The sequence below is a fragment of the Myxocyprinus asiaticus genome, chromosome 25, assembly GCF_019703515.2.
Source record: "Myxocyprinus asiaticus isolate MX2 ecotype Aquarium Trade chromosome 25, UBuf_Myxa_2, whole genome shotgun sequence".
In the NCBI taxonomy this organism is placed as follows: Eukaryota; Metazoa; Chordata; class Actinopteri; order Cypriniformes; family Catostomidae; genus Myxocyprinus; species Myxocyprinus asiaticus.
This window is the reverse complement of record NC_059368.1, coordinates 4,099,598-4,119,360: the sequence shown is the minus strand read 5'-3', so window position 1 is coordinate 4,119,360 and position 19,763 is coordinate 4,099,598. Positions and strand designations below refer to the sequence as shown.

Below are 19,763 nucleotides of genomic sequence, written 5' to 3'. Positions count from 1 at the left end.
CTTTTCAAATTCAGACCACATACGCACTAATCCGTTTTCGTTTGAACACTCCATTTTCAGTTTTCTTATGCCATAAATTTCCAAAGTATGCAGTTAGTGAAAGTGTTTTAGGTGTGTACGAGAAGCGTAAATGTAGCAAAATCAATGTGTTTTTTCAAATAAAAATGTCTTAGTATTAACATGGCCTTAAAGTTTTAGTTTACCCAAAAATTTTAATTCTCATTTACTCACCCTTATGCCGTTTCAAATTCAGATGACTTTCTTTCTGCTGCTGAACACAAAGATATTTTAATGGATATATGATGTCTATTTGTCCATACAATGCAAGTGAATGGTGACCAAATTTTAAAGCTCCAAAAAGCACATAAAGGCAGCATAAAAGTAATCCATACTACTCCAGTGGTTTAATCCATGCCTTCTGAAGCGATCCATATGTTTCTTGGTGAGAAACAGACCAAAATATAACTCGTTTTTCACTATAAATCTTGTCACCTGCAGTCTCCAGGATTGATTATGATTTGGTCGATTACACTTCCTAGTGCTTGATGCATGTGCAGAGCGCTAGATGACGCAAGGAGGTGTAATCGAGCTTGAAATCATTATCGCCAAGGAGATTGCAGATGTCAAGATGTATAGTCAAAAAGGAGTTATATTTTGGTCTGTTCAGTTTGTATGGCTTCAGAAGACATGGATTAAACCACTGGAGTTTTATGGATTATTTTTGTGCAGCTTTTATATGCTTTTGGAGCTACAAAATTGAATAACCATTCACTTGCATTTTCATTGACTCAAACTCACCTCTTGTACACTGTAGGACAAACGGACATAATTTCTACTTTAAAATATCTTTCTTTGTGTTCTGCAGAAGAAAGAAAGCCATACAGGTAGGATACTTGTTAAAACATGCATTATATTTTATTCCTTGAGAAAAAAGGCTGACTAATAATAATAATCTGATGAAGTATAAAGTGAAAAAATTATCATAAAGTGATCAATATATTGGGAGTGTGTAAAAAATAATGAAAGAAAAACGGAAACAGTGCTTCGATCAGAGTATGTCAAGTTCAAGCACCGTGGCAGTGTGCAGCAAGTTAATTTGAGTTCGAACATTGTACATTTAGCAGACATGACACAGTGTGGTGATGAAAAAAGAGCAACTGCGCTATAAACAAGGAGAGTATCAATGTGCTGGTCAACTATAAGGACGATACTGGCATGCACAGAACACTTTCCATGTGAATTTATGTACAAGAATTACTTAGAATGAATGAATTAGATAAAATCAGCATATACCGTGTGTGTGGCCTAAATGTGCCAATCCATATTAGCCTATGTGCTGTTTTCCGATTAAATGTGTGTTGTATGCAAATTAAACAAATGCATTTCACATTTGAATGAGTTACGGTTTTAAATGCAAAATGAACATTGCATATGCAATTTATACATGTGCATTTCACAAATTTAATAAGTTGTGGAATTAAATGCAAAATTTTAAACAGATGTTAAATTGTTAACATAAAATGTTATGCTATTATATTTACATAATATGTCTTGTAAGGACTATTTGAGACGATGTGCAAAAAAAAAAAAAAACATTCTGGTACTACATTGTATGTTTTTGACTTTCTTTTTTTATAAAATGTTATCATCCAAACTAATTAACAAACAAACAGATAACAACAGCAAATTGAGTACTACTGTATCAACAACTCTTCAATAAATGCCATAAATAATATACAAAAAAAGAAATATTTCAAGTTCAATACAAGTTAAACTCAGTCGACTGTTTTTGTGGCATAAAGCTAATTACCACAAAAATATTATCGACTCGTCCCTCCTTTTCTTTAAAAAAAAGCAAAAGAGGTTACAGTGGAACACTTACAATGGAAGTAAATGGGGGCCAATTTTTAGAGGGTTTAAAGGCAGAAATGTGAAGCTTATAATTTTATAAAAGCACTTACATTAATTCTTCTGGTAAAACTTGTTTATTATTTCAGCTGTAAAGTTGTTTAAATCATAATTTCTGCAGTGGACTACTAAATGACCTGGATTACAGGGTTTTACAGCGTTACGTCGCCATGGCAAAAAAGTTTACATTTAACTTTACACAGAAAAGTTTAGTAATTTTATCACACTAAAATCATGCTTCATGACATTCATATTGTTTACGCCTTGTGGCTATACTTTCAAAACAGTATTTTAACGTTTACGTATCGGCCCCCATTCACTTTCAATGTAGTGCCTCACTGTAACCCAGACATTTAGGGGTTTTTTTAAAGAAAAGGAGGGGAAAGTCAAAATCAGTTTGGGTGGTAATCCACATTATACCACAAATACTGTCAATTGAGCTTAAATTAAAACCCAAAATATTCCTTTAAAGTTGTATGGAGTTCAATTTGTTCACTGTGTTTGGCTTGGGCCTTTTCAGGTTTGAGGCAGAAATAAAGACAAAAGATTCCTAAATAACTTGACAATACTGTCTTAGAAGGCAGTAGACAGCAAGGCAGCTAGATCTTTAAGCATACAATAAAAAGACAAGTGAATGACAAGTAATCAAGTAACATTTCCTCCAATAAAAATGTGGTCTACTTAATAGTAAAATTAACTTAAGGCCATTTACCATCCTCTGGTACACACAGGGGGGAGGGAAGCAATTTATTAGGGCCTTTTGCAGAGATAATATCAGCAGCTATGAAACAGAAAAGGGTCACTTAGCAACGCACAGAAGGTCCCATTAGAAGGAGGAGAAAGAGGTAAAGAAAGGAACAGAAAATGAAGAGATCCTTTATAGCAATGTCTTTTCACAGTAGAGTCTAAAGAAGCAGAAGCCCCTCTAGAAGCCCCTCACGCCAACAGAGCTGAGATTGATTTAATTGAGATCTTTTGTGAAGGAAGGGCTTTAATGTTAACATTTAGATTCTCAAGGATGAAACTATTCAGACAGCACGCACAACAAATGCTAAATTATACAATGAATGTACAGTTACCAGCACATATACATCACTTAATACATAATGTGAAAACATCATATGAGTATTACCTAAGTGTGTGTGTGTGTGTGTGTGTATATACATGATGTACACACATTTATACACACATTTTATTAATTTACTATATTTTACATTTACATTAAAGCAATAAAGCAGGAAATAAACTATAAATGTTTAATAAAATGTATAATCAGAATAAACAATTCTTCCACCAAGTACTGTAGTTCTTAAAGGAATATTCCGGGTTCAATACAAGTTAAGCTCAATCTGCCATTTCTGCCATTAAACCCTCTGAAAATTGGTCCCATTCACTTCTGTTGTAAATGCCTCATTGGAACCTCGATTTTTGCTTTTTTCTAAAGAAAAGGAGGGTCAAAATTAATTTTTGTGGTAATCAACATTACGCCACAAATGCTGTCGACTGAGCTTAACTTGTATTGAACCCGAAATATTCCTTTAAACCTAATTGTAGTCTGTTTATGGTTGTGGAACAATGTAAATAAATATAGAATATGGGATCACAAGTGTGTGTTTCAGCATTTTACAACGGCTTAAAATGCAGCTCATTGAATCAGAATTTAGAGTCAGAACAATCCTTTTATAATAAAACAATAAGTCAATTGACGCTGTGCGTTATAGTGATTTTACCACAGGTAAGAGTGTTTTTATGTGTCACGTATTCCCTGTTTTTGTGCTTACACTTTTATTTTGAAATTCTTGTTTAGTTCCTCGTTCCTGTTAGTTTTGTAGTCCTTTGTAGTTTCCTTTCATGATTGGTTTTCCCCTGATTGTTTTCCCCAGGTGTTCCTCGTTCCCTTGTTTGCCCTTGTGTATTTAAGCCCTTGTTTCCCCTGGTTTCTTTGTCAGTCTTCACATGTGTTGGTTCCCTGTGTTTTGTTTCCTTTTATTCTGAGTTACCTTGTTTATCTTTTGTTTCATTAAAAGCTACGTTTAGATCCTCATTCGTCGTCTGCCTCGTCACATTATGCACAACATAAATAGTATTTAAAAACATAAATAACACCCTTTAAATAGTGGGAAAAACACTGTTATGCACGGCCTTTAGACATTTGCCGATATTCAATAAAAAGGTATACCGTGATAACCATGCACAATATTGTTATCATGAGCACTTCCAAATATCGTGAATATTTATAGATAACCTATTAACCAAATTGTTTAGATTTTTCTGAATACACTGTAGCATTTCCATCAATAAATCAACATTCCCAACACTCTAACTCTTACAGGAATAGGAAGACATTCCAAATTACAAGGAAACTCCAAAATTCATGTTTCTTTTTCAATTAAACTTTTCCTCAATGTTACCATTGTTGTTACTTGTTCATTTGCAATGAAAATAAACCTTAATAAATTAGATAAATGCTAAATAGAAGCACTGGACTCAGACTTTTGCAAGCTCACAAAGTCAGAAATTGTGAAAAAATTTAAATAATTGTGCTCATTGATGTCAGTGGCAGTTTATGGTGATTACTAGGGATGCGCACGGATAGTTGACATTCGGTTAACCGTTCAGCATGCCACTATTCCAATACCAAAATTACTATTTGGTTATTCTACACATGCAATAGAGGTCTTCAACCCGACCCAAACTCGATGAGTTCCAACAAACCGATGGGTTTTCCGGCCGGGTTCGGGTCGATTTTTCAAGTATAGGACCAGTTAGAGGCTGTTCAAACATGCTTTCGTGTGTATCTGAGCTGTTTTTTATATACTGTTAACACGCACTGGTTGAACGTCTTTGACTGTTGTGCTGAATCTCACTGTTTTTTCATTCAACATCTCTCACTGGATCACCGCATTTTTAGACACCAAGTAAAGTGAAGAAGAACTTAAATTTTTTTTAAATGCATCTCGAAACACCTGCGTTGTTTTTATTTCGTTGTGCTTGGTAGGTTGCAAAGAGGACTTAATGTGACCGTTACACCATGAAACATGATTCCAGGTTGTTCTTCACCGAACAAAGTTTCAGTGCTTGAAAAACAGTAAGCAGTAGTGGATTTAGGCATGGGCGACATGTGCAGTTGTCGCATGTCGCCCAACAACTTTTAACAACTTTGGGAGCGTATTGAAGCAGGTTTCGCCCAGGGCGCCATACAAGCTAGAACCGCCACTGACAGTAAGACAGTGTTTTTTCCCTTTTTATTTGGTGTGCATATTTACATACAATAATTAGTTTGATGCCATTTGATTTTAAACCATATAAAAATCAAAGGACCCCAAAGAGGTTTATACAGGCAGTGACAATTGGATTATTTTAGTTTAACTTTAATATATGATTTATGATTTTAAAATGTGAATATCAATGTATTGTGATGTTTACACTCATAGCTCTGTGCACTTTATTTGTTGCTATTTTGAGTAGTGTTTGAGGAAACTCCATAGCAATAAACGTTCTTTATCCGCATCGCAACTCCCAATGAAAAAACGATTTACCGTTTGGGAAACCTTGTTAAAAACAGAAACTGTGCACATCCCTAGTGATTACCTCTTCAAGTTTCATAAAGGATGCAAATGTATAATTCAGAAGTCTAATAAATTCTTGTGTGCAACTAATGCCTTGATTGCTGCTTGTTCTGAAGGCATACGATAAGGTTTGGTGAGAAACAAACCGAAATCTAATGTATTCTTTAGTGAAAATGCTCACCAACCGTTGCTCTCAAGTGTGCACTCATGACAGTGCACGACAGCAGCAGTTACACTGCCCCCAAGATGAGTAAACAATGACAGAATTTTCATTTTTGGGTGAAGTATCCCTTTAAGAAGATTGTTGCTTTTATAAAATGGTGGTAAATTGATAATACATCAATGTTCAATAAATAGTTATATTTATTAATAATAATACTTATTATAAACAATTTTAATAAATAAAATGATATAGTTAATTAGTGTAAGGCCACAATAATATGTTTTGGTTTGAAAACGCATTAATTTCGCTACGTTTACGCCTCTTGTCCACACTAAAACAACGTTTCCTTTTACCGAAAATTGAGCATTTAAAAAACACTACACTATCGCATACTTTGGAAAACAATGTTATTAGGAAACTGAAAAAAGAGCTTTCAAATGAAAACCGATTAGTTAAACCATGTCCACACTCATCCGTTTTCGTTTGAAAATGCATTAATGTTTAAACTTCTCATCCACACTAGAACGTTTTCATCCACCGAAAATGCTTTTCATTACTGGAAAATGATACAGTTATGAAACTGAAAATGGATGTTTCAGACTTACATGGATAGGTGTAGATGTGGCCCTAATCTAATCGTTAATTGCTATTTAATCTAACACAAATGTGATACTAGAAAGTGTTTTCGAAACTCACCATTTTTGATGGAGGAAAATGCTGTTCCAGTATGGATGAGATGTGTAAAAGCAGCAAAATCAATTCATTTTCAAACAAAAACATATTAATGTGGACGTGGCCTAAAGGCAGGCTGTTTATGGTTGCCGAGCAACATAGCAGCTTGGTGAATTACTATAGAATTCAATCTACAGTCACAGGTGTGCGTATATCGAGGATTCAAATGCAACTCATGCAATAAGATAAACATTCAGTCCAGTAGCTTGGCAGTCTCTAATGCCATATGTGCCAGTGTATGTTAAATAGACTTGTGTAATGGTGGTAATTTACATCTGTGCCATGAATGAAAAGCTGTCTTTCCCCATGCAAGGCTTTATGGTTGCATTGTTTCAGAAGCCCCAGCTCAATGCTCTGTCCATGGTGCTGATCTACAGCCACACAACACTCAAGCTTTGGGCTGCAGGATGTTTTCAACCCTATAGAATTTTTGCCCAAAACAATTATCATGTAATTTGTTCTGACAACTTATTTGAAGCCAAAACCTAGCGACGCATCTCTGGTTGACCCTCATACAAATTCACATGCCACTAAATTGATATCTTTCAAATGCAGACGGTATAATTAGCATTTACTGATAATTGCGTTACATCCCGGATTATTAAAGGAGGCTGTAATTAGTAAATATAATAGGCTTAATCAGACAGATAGTAGCGGCTCATCTCTGCCCATGCAGATTAATTCTTCGCTCACTCTGCTAATATTAATATTCCCCTGTAAATGGATGGAGGGAGATGAGATTTCACTCACACTAATTAGCTACTTGTTATTCTCTGACAGTTGGATGCAGCTTTGGAATAACAGTGGCTTGGTAAATTAGACTAATGCATGAGAGGGTATGTTGATCTAGAATCAGCGCTAGTCTTCAGAACTCAGAGAGAAGCTGGTATCTTTGTAAATAGCTCAAATTTACTGTGTACCTGTCAACTCCACAAAATTGTTGATGAGCCAGTGTTTGGCATTTGCGCAGTCATACTGGTTGTTGAGGGTGAAGAGGCTGGCCGGAATGGGTCCAGTGTATCTGTGCCTGGGCTGATTTGGGTTCGGACCGCTGGTAGTCGAGATATAGACATCAGTACTGGTGAGACTGGGAATCTGAAGAGTAATTAAAATGTTTTATATGTATTTAAGAATGAAGTGAAGGAATATCATGTCAAATTAAATGATAGCAATAGAGTCATTCAGTCATAATATCAATTTGTAGGCCAAACTGGAGTGAGTCCACACTCAAAATAGGAAAAAACTCACATCAATTTATTTATACAGAGGCTCCAACAGAGCAAAAGATGTGCAAAAAGTGCCAAGTGCAGTAGCTAAATGTTTTCGGGATCACCCCTTCATCAGTGCTAAATACTTATAAGCAACACACCAGCAATCATTTTTAGTACAAATATTTACCATAAGCATTTTAATATTAGGTATACAACTAGATCAAAAGTCAAAAAGACGTAGTTTTAAACATCTAAAGAAACATTGCTTGTGCATATATCCATGAAATTACACTTTTGGACCATACATAGAAATTATTTCGTATTAATACAATTATTTTTGGGTCTACGCACCTGGACAACTGTATAATAATTTTCTGAAACTTGGACTGGTGTTTGTCGCAGCATTGATTGTTATATTACTGTTTTTAACCATTGAAAATCTAACAATTTTCAGATTTGAGCCACATTGAGAACCCCATATTTCTGGAACTTAAAAATGAAGATACAAAAAGGACAGTTGTTCTGAACCAGAATCTAAAGGGATATTAAGATATCTGTAACACCTCTGGAATTATAGGCACTCCGACTTTGGAAAAACAACACAAAAAAGTGTTTTTCCCTAATTTTTGGACTCACATAATTGCCGTATAATGCAACTAGGGGTGCTGAAGTCAGCTGATTTTAGTTATAGACCTACCTATCTCTGAGTAAAAATAAAATTATCAAGCTGCCATCTTTCTAAGGTTATTTTTTCTACCTGTAGTTTTGCTCCAATATCATTTGTGAAAATTGTACTTTTGACCTCCCTCTACAAAATAATGGATTACACAGTAAACATTGATCCATGGAATTTTATATTTTGGCTTTCATAATCATTTATGTTTATCATTCAGCCAGGGACCTCTGGTAGATTTGACACTAAATGAACCAAATGCTCATTTTCTTCCCAGTTTTAGGACAATAAACTGACCAGCTCAATGCCATGTGATATTCTTATATTCTTGTGGTGTCCCCCAAGGCTGGGACCTTTACTATTTAACAATAAATGCTTCAAAGGTACTTCTGCCATATCTATATAAATTCATTAATTCCTAATAAAATAAATTATTATTGATGGTGATAACTGTGAGTGCATGAATTTGTAAAAGCTTCACTTTTGAAAAGTATATAAAACAGGACAGTTTGTATTAACATACAGTATGTTGTGTTTACACAAACACTACTATGGCCCTGGCACACTCACGGCAATGTGCTTCTTCTTTCTTCGCTCAGAGCCAAAAAGTAGTTCAACACAGCTAAGCAACGACACTGTTTGTGAACTTTTAGACACCCGCCACACCGCTGTGGGAGGCATTTAGAGGAGCATGTAAATATGAGGACGCTCAAGACAACATGTAAATCATCAACTAAAATTACATTAAAATGTGTTATCATTCTATGAGTAGATTTCACATGAGATCAGTAAAAGAAGCTGTTTTAACCACTCGATGATGATTTAAAGTATTATATATTCAGTAGATAATGTGTTATTTGTAATGTTTACATTTTGCAATCATGGCACTAATACGCTAAAACACTATACGCAGCCAGAATATGCGCCGATTACACTCTGTTATTGTAATTTATGATGACACTGATACTACTGCAAAGTTAGGTGCATAAAAGAGTGTTAATGGGTAGAATACAGACAAAGGAATGATGATAGGCATATCTTACTTCAGGCAGATGTGTGAATTGCTTTCGGCTGCAGGTGGCACATGAGTGAATGGGCACAGAATTTTTGAGTAGATTTGATTCCTTTTGAAGACTAATAAAACAAAAAAATTGCATGACATGTTCTTAGAAAATGTCTCTATATGAATAATGGTTTTCACCAGCTCGCTAAAAACTATGCACAACTATGTGTGTTCATGATGACTGATCCTAACTGACTCAACGTAAATTAGCTGTTGGCCTCAAAGCAGGAGGAGCTTCAGGTCACACCCACCGATGATGTGTTTAGCAGCCGGTACAACATTTTCCTGCAAGTTCGCCCTGTTGAGCTGTTGCGAACCACCAAAACAAACTCAAAAACACCTTCTTTTTGGACAGATTTAGTTCTAAATGACATCACACCCGTTCATTCTTCGATTTTGTTTTAAAGGTGCCAGGGCCCATGTTGAGCTCATATATATAGCATAAAAATCACATAAATCTGCAATGTACCAGCTTTGAATCAACTATCAGACAAAGCCAAATACAGCACCATCTACACAAGCTGAATTCTCATGTTCTAATTATTGTGTTCTGCATGAAAAATTAATTTGCACTGGATTAATTGCCAAAGACTGAGCTATGATGCAGAATACATGTCTCATAATTCATACTGACATCTTGATTGGATTCATTGTGTTAATGAGAGTCACTGTGTGTGTGTCTTACCTGATACTGCAGTCCAGTGCAGAGGATCAGATAGTCATAATTCACTTTATGATTTCCTGCCAGTTCCACCTGTTTGACCTCCCGGTCGATGGCCGTCATCTTGCCCGTCACAACACTGATCCAGGAACGCAAAGACAGCCGAGACTGATCTTGATCGCTGTAGGAATGACTGTGGAGGAACAGATTCCAGATCATTCTTAGGTGCTGTTTACACCAAACGATTTTTCTATCTGTCTGTGCTGTTTTTCAGTTGTTTTCCTATGTAAACATGCACAAGACAGAAGACCGTTGCATGGCACCCCTTCTCACTGATTTTAGCGGACCTCGTGCATGAGCGCCATGTTTTTTTTAGATGCCGTATCAAATTAAAAAGAAATTCAACTGGGGGCCTGAGTAGCTCAGCGAGTACTGACGCTGACTACCACCCCTGGAGTCGTGAGTTCGAATCCCAGGGTGTGCTGAGTGACTCCAGCCAGGTCTCCTAAGCAACCAAATTGGCCCGGTTGCTAGGGAGGGTAGAGTCACATGGGGTAAACTCCTCGTGGCCGTAATGAGTGGTTCTCGCTCTCAGTGGGGCGCATGGTAAGTTGTGTGTGGATCACGAAGAGTAGCACAAGCCTCCCATGCTGTGAGTCTCCACGGTGTCATGCACAACGAGCCACATGATAAGATGCGTGGACTGACTGTCTCAGAAGTGGAGGCAACTGAGACTTGTCCTCCACCACCCGGATTGAGGTGGGTAACTGCGCAACCACGAGGACCTACTAAGTAGTGGGAATTGGGCATCCCCAAAGAAAAAGGGGATAAAAAAAAGAAAGAAAAAAACTGTTAAAAACATGTCTCGAGGCACCTGTGTTATTTTCGTTTACATGTTAAGGCTATAGTATATTGTCTATAGCTTTTTTAACGAAAAAATGCTTTCGGTCTGAATGGCCCCTTAAACTATAACACACTTGAGCCTATATATATATATATATATATATATATATATATATATATATATATATATATATATATATATATATATAGCTTGATGATACATCAGATATTCATGATATATTCGTGATGATTAAGCTGACGATATAAAATTAAACAACATAGTGAATATCGCGATTTTAATGCGCCATTAAGTTAGACCTAAAGACCACATCAAGTTTCGCAATTTTATATGAATTTTGTATTTTGTTTTGAGAGTGACAGAGATGTTTGAATAGTGTTACTGTATCTCATTTAAACTTCAGTTGCAACACTAGCATTAGCTTGGGTGAGTTCTAGTCATTTCCGTGAATCTATTCAAACTGTCTGTTCAATCATTTATATTTAAACACTGATTCAATTATTAATTTGCGTCATCACACAAAAATGTTCACGGAATTCCCCACATGGCATTGTTCATAGTATTAAAATGTTTTACTAAAATATACTGTATGTAGGTAAATATTGCTGTTTAAGATTAGGTATTATTGATGCATGATGCACAAATGAAAATGATTAATATAAGTATAATTATTCCTTATGTTCAATACATGAAAAAGTGTCTAAGACATTTTATTTACTATTTTTACTGTATTTCTTCTATATTTACCTCTTATCTCTATATTCTCAATCCTCACGATTAACTGATTCGTTCAATATTTCATGGCTGAATTTCATGCCACAATTTTTAGATGCTCAGAGTCAAGGTTTCATATGAAAGCTCTGATTTGGTGTGCTGTATCACTTGTTTGTGTCAGTGGATATGATCAGATGGTTAGGGTTAGTCATGTAGGATCACTAACAGTTCATTTCTTACTTTTCATCATGAGTACAAAATCAAGCAGGTGAGGCCTTTGGTGAAGCCATGCTGTAGTTATGGTCTTAACTTTTGGCCTGAGTGAATTATAGTTGGTTGGTTTTGAATTGCAACTGTCTAACATTCAAATTCAAGATAGGGCTTCATGGTTGGAATTCCCTAAAAGACCAAAGCAGCTAAAATGCTTTAACACTTCTACACTTCACGTTTGTATGATCGAGGCTGGTAATACTGATGTCTTTTCCTCTTCAACAGAGAGGAAATGTGCTGTTTGAAAAGAAGCCAATCTCAAACATCTCTTAGTCTTTCTGTCTCTGAAAAACGTTGCTTTGTAATGCGTCTCTCACCTTGTAGCCAGAAATCTCATGTTGTCATCAGAGTAGCAATCTGAAAGGCCTTGAGTGGATATGAGAGTGAGATTGTTGAATCCAAGATGAGGACTGAGAATAAATGGAGGAAAGACATTTCTGTTAAAACCAAAGACAATCAAATCATTCAACATTTTACCAAGCTTCAGCATTTTGACATTCTAAACATAACTGGAATCCAAGGCTGGGTATCCCGAAGCACTAAGTAGAATGTTAGTAGCACTTAAGTAGTACTAAATCTCTAAGGCACGTTTCCCAAAAGCATTGTTATCTAAGTAGTTCGTAAAAACATTTGTACATTTAATAAATTGTATGTATATATTTTGATAATTGGAAAGCCATTGGAAACTATCTCAGAGGATAAAAAAAAAGTGTTGAAAAAAATTGCTATGAAATCAAGAGGCAGTCTCCACAGTCTGCGCATCCGATGTGATACGGTCTAAATTTACAAGACGTGTAATAGAGTATAATGTTATATCAGCCTTCTTTGATAAGCATAATTGTAATGGTAATAGTCATGTTCTTATTAAACAGATTATTTAAGACGACATATATGTGTAATGTGACCATGCAGTTTAAAACTTAAATAAATATGCCTTAATAAATAATTTAAATATGGATAACAGAGGAGATTAGAGCGAGAGTGTGCAATGAGAGATTCCCCTCTCTCTCTCTTCATCCTCCTCCTCATCTTTCTTCCTCCAATGGATGTTTCAAATCAGCTCATCTATAGTCTTTTTACAAGGCAGTAACAAATTGCATGATGCATAATGGTAGTAAGGCTACAAGTACACAGTACCTTGAACTCTAACCAGGTGATTTATTAATATTTAGACAGGTCTGTGAGTAGTTCAGTACTAATGCCCATCATTTTAATCCTGTTCTGTGTGCATTTGTTCATTTGTTCAGTTTCCAGCCAAAGGAACAAAACTTTAGGTTACGCAAGAGCCCCTTATGATTCACATAGCATGCATTCATGTTACATGCATTTATTGCGTCACTTTCATTAATCTCTGTGATTGAGCATCAATACATCTGAAACTCCGTTTTACTAAAGCCATAATTATTTCTTTAATTCAATTCTGTAATAGTTAGGTAATAAATTTCAACGCCTCGACAAGGTTACAAACAACTTCCATGTTTGTCAGTATTTCCACCTTATCTTCATTTTGAGAAGACAAACACCTGGACATACTGGCCAAAGAGATCAGCACCTTTGGACTGGACAGCTCCCGTAATGAAGCACTTAAGTTCTACTTTATAACAAGCGATCTATGTGCTGGTTTGGGAAACAGGCATTACTGCAGCATAAAATAACGAGCGATGTAAATTAAGATGATCGTTAAAGCTTAAGTTGCAACGTTATCTGGAAACCCAGCCCATATATTTGATCACACATGTTCGCTATATATTTTGACAGTAGAGTTTTTGCTTATATTCACTATGCCGGATGTCCTTAAAGTCAATACAAAATGGCATTTGCAACCCATTTTACTTACATGAGTGAAACAGTTCAGTGAGAAAGCAATTGTAGATTGTAAATGTAAAATCAATACTTGATTTTATCCATAAGGAATTGATTGGATCATGAAAAGGTGTTCCATACAGGAATGCAGCCAGACCTTTATGCGAGTTATTAGGCTGAAGGTGAAGTGAGTCATTTTTTTCGATTTTAAAATACTTTCTCCTATTCCAACTTAATATGCACAGACTAAACAATAAAAACAATTGAAAGGCTGATTCCCCCTAAAATTGTAAGTATAGCCAAAAAGGTAATTTCAAAGGTAGAGCAGGTATTTATATTTTGATGAAATTCTTTGGAATGACATGCACTGATGAATGGTTCACAATTAGACCAGAAATGTATATTAAGAAAATCAATTCTGAGTTCACGCTGGAAGTGTGTTATTCCTTTGCCTCTAGTGGCACCAATTGGAATTGCAACAATAATGGCTGTTTGCAAACAGGTTTCCCAAACACCCCCCATATGCACCACAGTCTTTCCACTTTTTAGACAAATCAACCTACTAATGGCTTACTTAAAGCGGTCTCGCATGCTATGCTGGGATGGGGGAAAGTATTTTAACATTAAAAAAATTAAATCCTTCACCTTAAAATCTGTTTCAACTGTAGAAAGTATGATTGTCTAAAGCAGCAGTGGCATGCAATTTAATATGTTTGCCTATAAAAAAACAGACCCTGTGTACAGAACCGATTTTGTTCGTTTTGGATAATGAGGCTGGTTTATGTAAAAAAAAAAAATGTTTTTTATTTTTTTTCTGTACAGAAATGAATAAAGGTAGGACAGTAACGAGATCCGAACAAAAGCGGTGTGGTGTGTGTGGGGTTATTCCGCAAACACTCGACGGACAGATGCTGAAATTATTTCCACTGCTGCACTGGGCCGCATTAAAGCTCTTTCTTCTCTGACCATCACAGTAAAAGCCCTTCCTTTTGTTTTGTGCTTGTTTTGTTTCCTGCGTGTAGTGGTCTCCCCCCGTTGTCCTCCCCCTGTCCCCTCAGGAGTGTAAAAAGGTCTCTTGTCATGTAAATGACCTTTTTTGTACGTGCTAGAAAGACGTGATCTGTATCTGTGGCGGGAGAGGAAATCAGGCTGGTGCGTTAAAAGAAAAGCGCTTCTGAGTGACAAGGTCTGCGGATTGTCATGATTGATTAGGCAGAGGACAGCAGACAAACAGCCACAGATCTGCGTTCTAGCGGTCTAAGTGGTGTGGACAGACAGTGCTGCTACTGCTAGTTTTCTTCATTTAACTCCCTCCTGTCTGAATTGCACAAAATGGTTAACTGCAGTGAAAGTTTAAGCAAAAATGGTTTTTAATTAACAACACTTTTCAAGTAGAACTTGAAGCTCAAAAAGGTTCAGTGAAAAGAGGTGCTTTTGATTGATGTTGGTCCACCTGTTTTATTTTCGGTGTATTTTATAACCAATTTCAACCTTGTTACCAAAATTTGAGACATGTCTAAATACAGTTTAAAAACACTGATTTGCGTGAATTCATTAATTTCTAGCAATAAATATTAAATAAACACAAACATTTAATAATTAATAGAAAATATGCCAAAACGGGTAACAGGGTTGCAGATTCAGTCTAAATGAAGCTATCACTCAGTAGTGGATAGCAAGTTTGGGACCAAATGCTGGTTTGTAGTTATTGATAAATTTGCCATAATTATATCATATTATATTATAATACTGTATATTATATTATTTTTCTTATTATAACTTGGGTAACAGGGTTGAATTGTTGGGCTTGACGAATGCTGTCAACACTAGAAATTATATAATATTATATTATATTGATCACTTTTTTACGTCCTGTAATAAGTTAGGTGGCAGGGTTGATTCGTTGAGCTCGACGCATGTAGCCAATTTGTTTTAAAAAATTATGTAATGTTCCATAATAGGGCAGGAAATCATGCGGGAAACAGTGTTGACCTCAGAATATGACACAGTTAAATATTACACTTTTGGTTTATTAAAATTAGTTAATAATTAAAAATATCTATATTTTATACAGTACTATAATTGATTACTTATTTTAGATGCAAATTGATATTATTGTTATTTTCAGTAATTCTGTAAATTATAGAACTATTTGTCCATCTTCAACACAAGAATAAACGGTGAATCTGTGGCGTGGTGAAATGTTGATCTCAAGCATGTGGTTTTTCTCTCAGAGGGCTGTTCTTGACCATCAGCTCATGGCTTTCCCTTCTTATCAGCAGCTGACAGGCCTGTATTGTGGCCGGTGTTTGACTGCTACATTTGGGGGCCATGCAGGGGCCATGCATATTTAAAGGCCCTCTATGGTTCTGCATTTCACCCCATCCTCAGGGGCGATACAGGCAGAGAGAGAGAGGGCCAATGGTTTTGGCTTGACAGATAAGCACTGTCTGCCATGCCCTACACCCTCTCCATTAGTCAGGCGGCCTCTACAGGGGCTGACCGGCCATAAGTTTCCTGGACACTAACTGCCTCATTAGTCAAGTCATTAGTGACAGCAAACACCAATTGCGGCCTAGAGAACAGTGGCGGGGCTAATTAAAGGGCCAGCGTGTGACCCCTGCACACTGCCAGCTCTAGACAGCTGCATGCCCGCAGTGACTGCCAAAGCTGCAGGAGTTAACACACACACACAACCGCAGAGCGACCTCTGGTTGCCAGGCAGTTATCAGCTTTCAGGAAACAAGTATGGCCTTAAATCACTACTTTGTTTGGAGTGGCTGAATCCAAACCCATGACATCTTCTGATTTTCTCTTGAGAACTGACATTCTGAAAATGTAAATCCTTTAGTAGCTAAAATGAAGACTTAATATGTAGGGGGGAAACTTGAGTCATTGTTAGTGTCTATGCTTAAAAAGAAAGGAATAGTTTGCCCAAAAATAAACATTCTGAAATGACAATCATTTATTTACTCTCATGTCATGACTCTGTTTCTTCAATTGAACACAATAGTCTGGGCCATCAAGCTCCAAAAAGGACATAAAGCACCAGAAAGTAACCAGAAAAGCAGTCTATATGACTATATGCATTATATTCCAAGTGTTACGCAGATTTTCAGTGAATATTACTTAAATTTTGGCCACAAAAAAACTGTTGTATGGCTTTAGAGGAATTATGGATCTACCAATATATCAGAATCAGAAAGAGCTTTATTGCCAAGTATGCTTCCACATACAAGGAATTTTTCTTGGTGACAGAAAATATATGAACTTTACTTTCACTGTGTTTTTGTGTGCTTTTTGGAGGCTGACAGCCCCTGGTCACAATATGCTTTTATTGTATATGTATATAAACTAATTCTGTGTTCCACACACAACCTGATCTCAAAGGATCACATTACTGTACCTAAAATTTTGCTAAATGATTGTTACGTGGCTCGTTGTATATATCGTGGCAGTGAACAATAGAGGTGCTACAACAACAATGACTTCTATTACCTTTCAAACAAATCACAAGTAAAACTGCAGACTATCAGTTTATAAACACGTACTTTTCACACCGTTCCTTACACAATGCTATCTTATGACATCTAAACACTTTTACTATGGCGCATTTGTAAGGTGATACTTTTTCATGTTTGCATTACATAACCAACTACATTTACAAGCTTGTTCGAGTGCGAAATTGCGGGGATAGCTGACTGGAAGAGCATGCGAGTCGACACATAAACCAAAAGTGTTTTGTGTTTTTCATATCACATTTGCTTTTTATGACACTATCAATTAGGTTTAGGTTTAAGGTTTGGAGTAGGGAGATCGGTTTTGTTGATTTAAAATGCATTGACCTTAATAACCTCTTCTGTTTGGGAGCGAACACTCTTTTAGCACCACACAGTGGACATTTCACGTCAAATTCAAAATGTCACCACAGTCACTTATTTTTTATAAGATCAGGCTGTCCACACAAGAAAGAAAGTTGGGTTTTTAACAACAAAAAAGAGAGTAAATGATAACTGAATTTTTATTTTTGGGTAAACTATTTCTTTAAAATAAAAAGAGATCTCTGTGCAGTGGGAGTATAATCCAATATACAGGTATTAATTGGAGCATGCTGGGCTGAGTGTTATTGTACAAAGCCGTAAGCTCAGATTTCATGCAATGATTTTTTTCACTCAAATCCCTGAGGGTCACTCTCACTAATTACAATCACACGAGAGATGATGTCCTCCACCCAGAAAAACCTGTTTCAGAAAGACAAATCTTGCTGTTTGTTCTAGGGAAAATCATAAATGTTATTTAGGGCCTCATTATCAGTGTTAAACATTTGATTGTCTTTCTAAAAATATAAAATGCTTACCAGAAAGTCAGTGCTTCAAGGAGAGCTAAACCTGTGTCAGATGCTCCTACAACCACTATTCTGGCATTGATGGTGACCTTTGGCTCCATGGTCAGCTTTATGTTTGTGTAGTACAGAGCAAAGGGAGCCTGGCAGGAAGACATGAGAAAAGATGTCATTTTTAGGAAATGGTGCTATTTAGATGCCAAGTGTGTTCCCAAAAATTAACCTCAAATTATTTGATAGATTTGAATCTGTAATGGATGCAGCAAAAAAACATAAAATAGAATTTCATTACATTTTTTGTTCATTTTTTAATGGAATATCTGCCAGTTTGCAAGTTCTGTTCAACCATGTTATCCTGTGCCATTTGCCCCTTTAAAAATAATGGCCATATTTTTAGGAGTGACATAAAAAAAAGGAAAATCTAACCACATGGTTCATACAGAGGGATGTTTCTCTAACAGTCTTTTTCAGAATCTCATTATTTATACATTCATAAGTTCAGCTCTGTAAAAGTTTAAAGTTCAAATCAACTCTATCTCCCATGATACCACCGCCACCACCAGTTGCTCTCGATGTCAAAGAAGCGAGATAGGTTGTTGGGTTTAATTACCATCAGCGAGGGAGATACGAAATGATAAAATCAAATCTGACAAAAAAAAAAAAAATGCCTAACGAACCTATCTAGGATTTAATCTGCGAAGCAGTGCGGATGTACTCAAGGTTCTTGTGGTCAGTCCACACAACAAATGGTACCCCTGACCCTTCCAACCAGTGATGCCACTCCCCCAGCGCCAACCTGACTGCCAGTAATTGCCTGTTCCCAATTTCGTAATTCCGTTCCACTGAGGAAAGGTGGGGAGTAAAAAATGTGCAGGGATGCATACTCTCATCCAACAGATATCTCTGGGACAAAACGGCCCCTAACTCTGGCACATCAACCACCAAAACAAACTGATGAGACGGGTCAGGATTTATGAGAATGGGAGCTGACACAAAGAAGCTTTTGAGTTTTTCGAATGCAGATTGAGCCTGCATGGACCAATCGAATCGTGTTTTAGTGGAGGTTAAACTTGTCAGAGGAGAAGCGATCTGGCTAAAGTTCCGGATGAACTGCAGATAAAAACTGGCGAATCCCAGGAACTGCTGGACTGCTTTACAGGAATCTGAGATTGGTCAATCTGCAACCGCTTTTACCTTGGTGGGGTCCATACGGATATCGTCGCCTGAGAGGACGAACCCCAGGAACGGAACCGATTGTGCGTGAAACTCACACTTCTCCATCTTGACAAACACACGATTCTCAAGCAGTAGCTGAAACACTCTCCTGACGTGCTGGACATGGTCACGACTATTCTGGGAGAAAATGAGAATTTAGTCAAGATAAACAAAAACAAACTGATTGACCATGTCTCGAAGCACATCATTAACGAGTGCCTGGAAGACAGCCGGTGCATTGGAAAGGCCGAAAGGCATGACCAAGTACTCAAAGTACCCATTAGGGGTGGTAAAGACTGTCTTTCATTCGTCCCACTCCCTAATCCGGACTAGGTGGTAAGCATTGCGGAGATCCAATTTCGTAAAGACAGATGCCCCCTGCAAGAGTTCGAAGGCTGAGGATATCAATGGCAGAGGATAATGATTCTTTGCCGAGATGTCATTCAGCCCCCGATAATCAATGCAGAGACCCAGAGAACTGTCCTTTTTCTCCACAACAAAGAACCCCGCCCCCACCGGAGAGGAAGAGGGATGGATGATACCAACTGCAAGAGAATCGTAGATATATTTATCCATG

The 19,763-nt window shown here is 36.8% G+C and overlaps 1 protein-coding gene across 1 annotated transcript in view; it reads right to left on the bottom strand.

Moving 5' to 3' along the window:
- LOC127416201 (cilia- and flagella-associated protein 61-like) overlaps positions 1-19,763 on the bottom strand; it is a 51,069-nt gene that overhangs the window by 10,650 nt on the left and 20,656 nt on the right. The window contains exons 16-19 of the mRNA XM_051655408.1: positions 17,987-18,114; positions 12,144-12,236; positions 10,005-10,173; positions 7,293-7,467 (exon numbers count right to left, since the gene is read on the bottom strand). Of these exons, the coding sequence (XP_051511368.1) occupies positions 7,293-7,467; positions 10,005-10,173; positions 12,144-12,236; positions 17,987-18,114 (565 nt within the window). The remainder of the gene's footprint in view (positions 1-7,292; positions 7,468-10,004; positions 10,174-12,143; positions 12,237-17,986; positions 18,115-19,763) is intronic.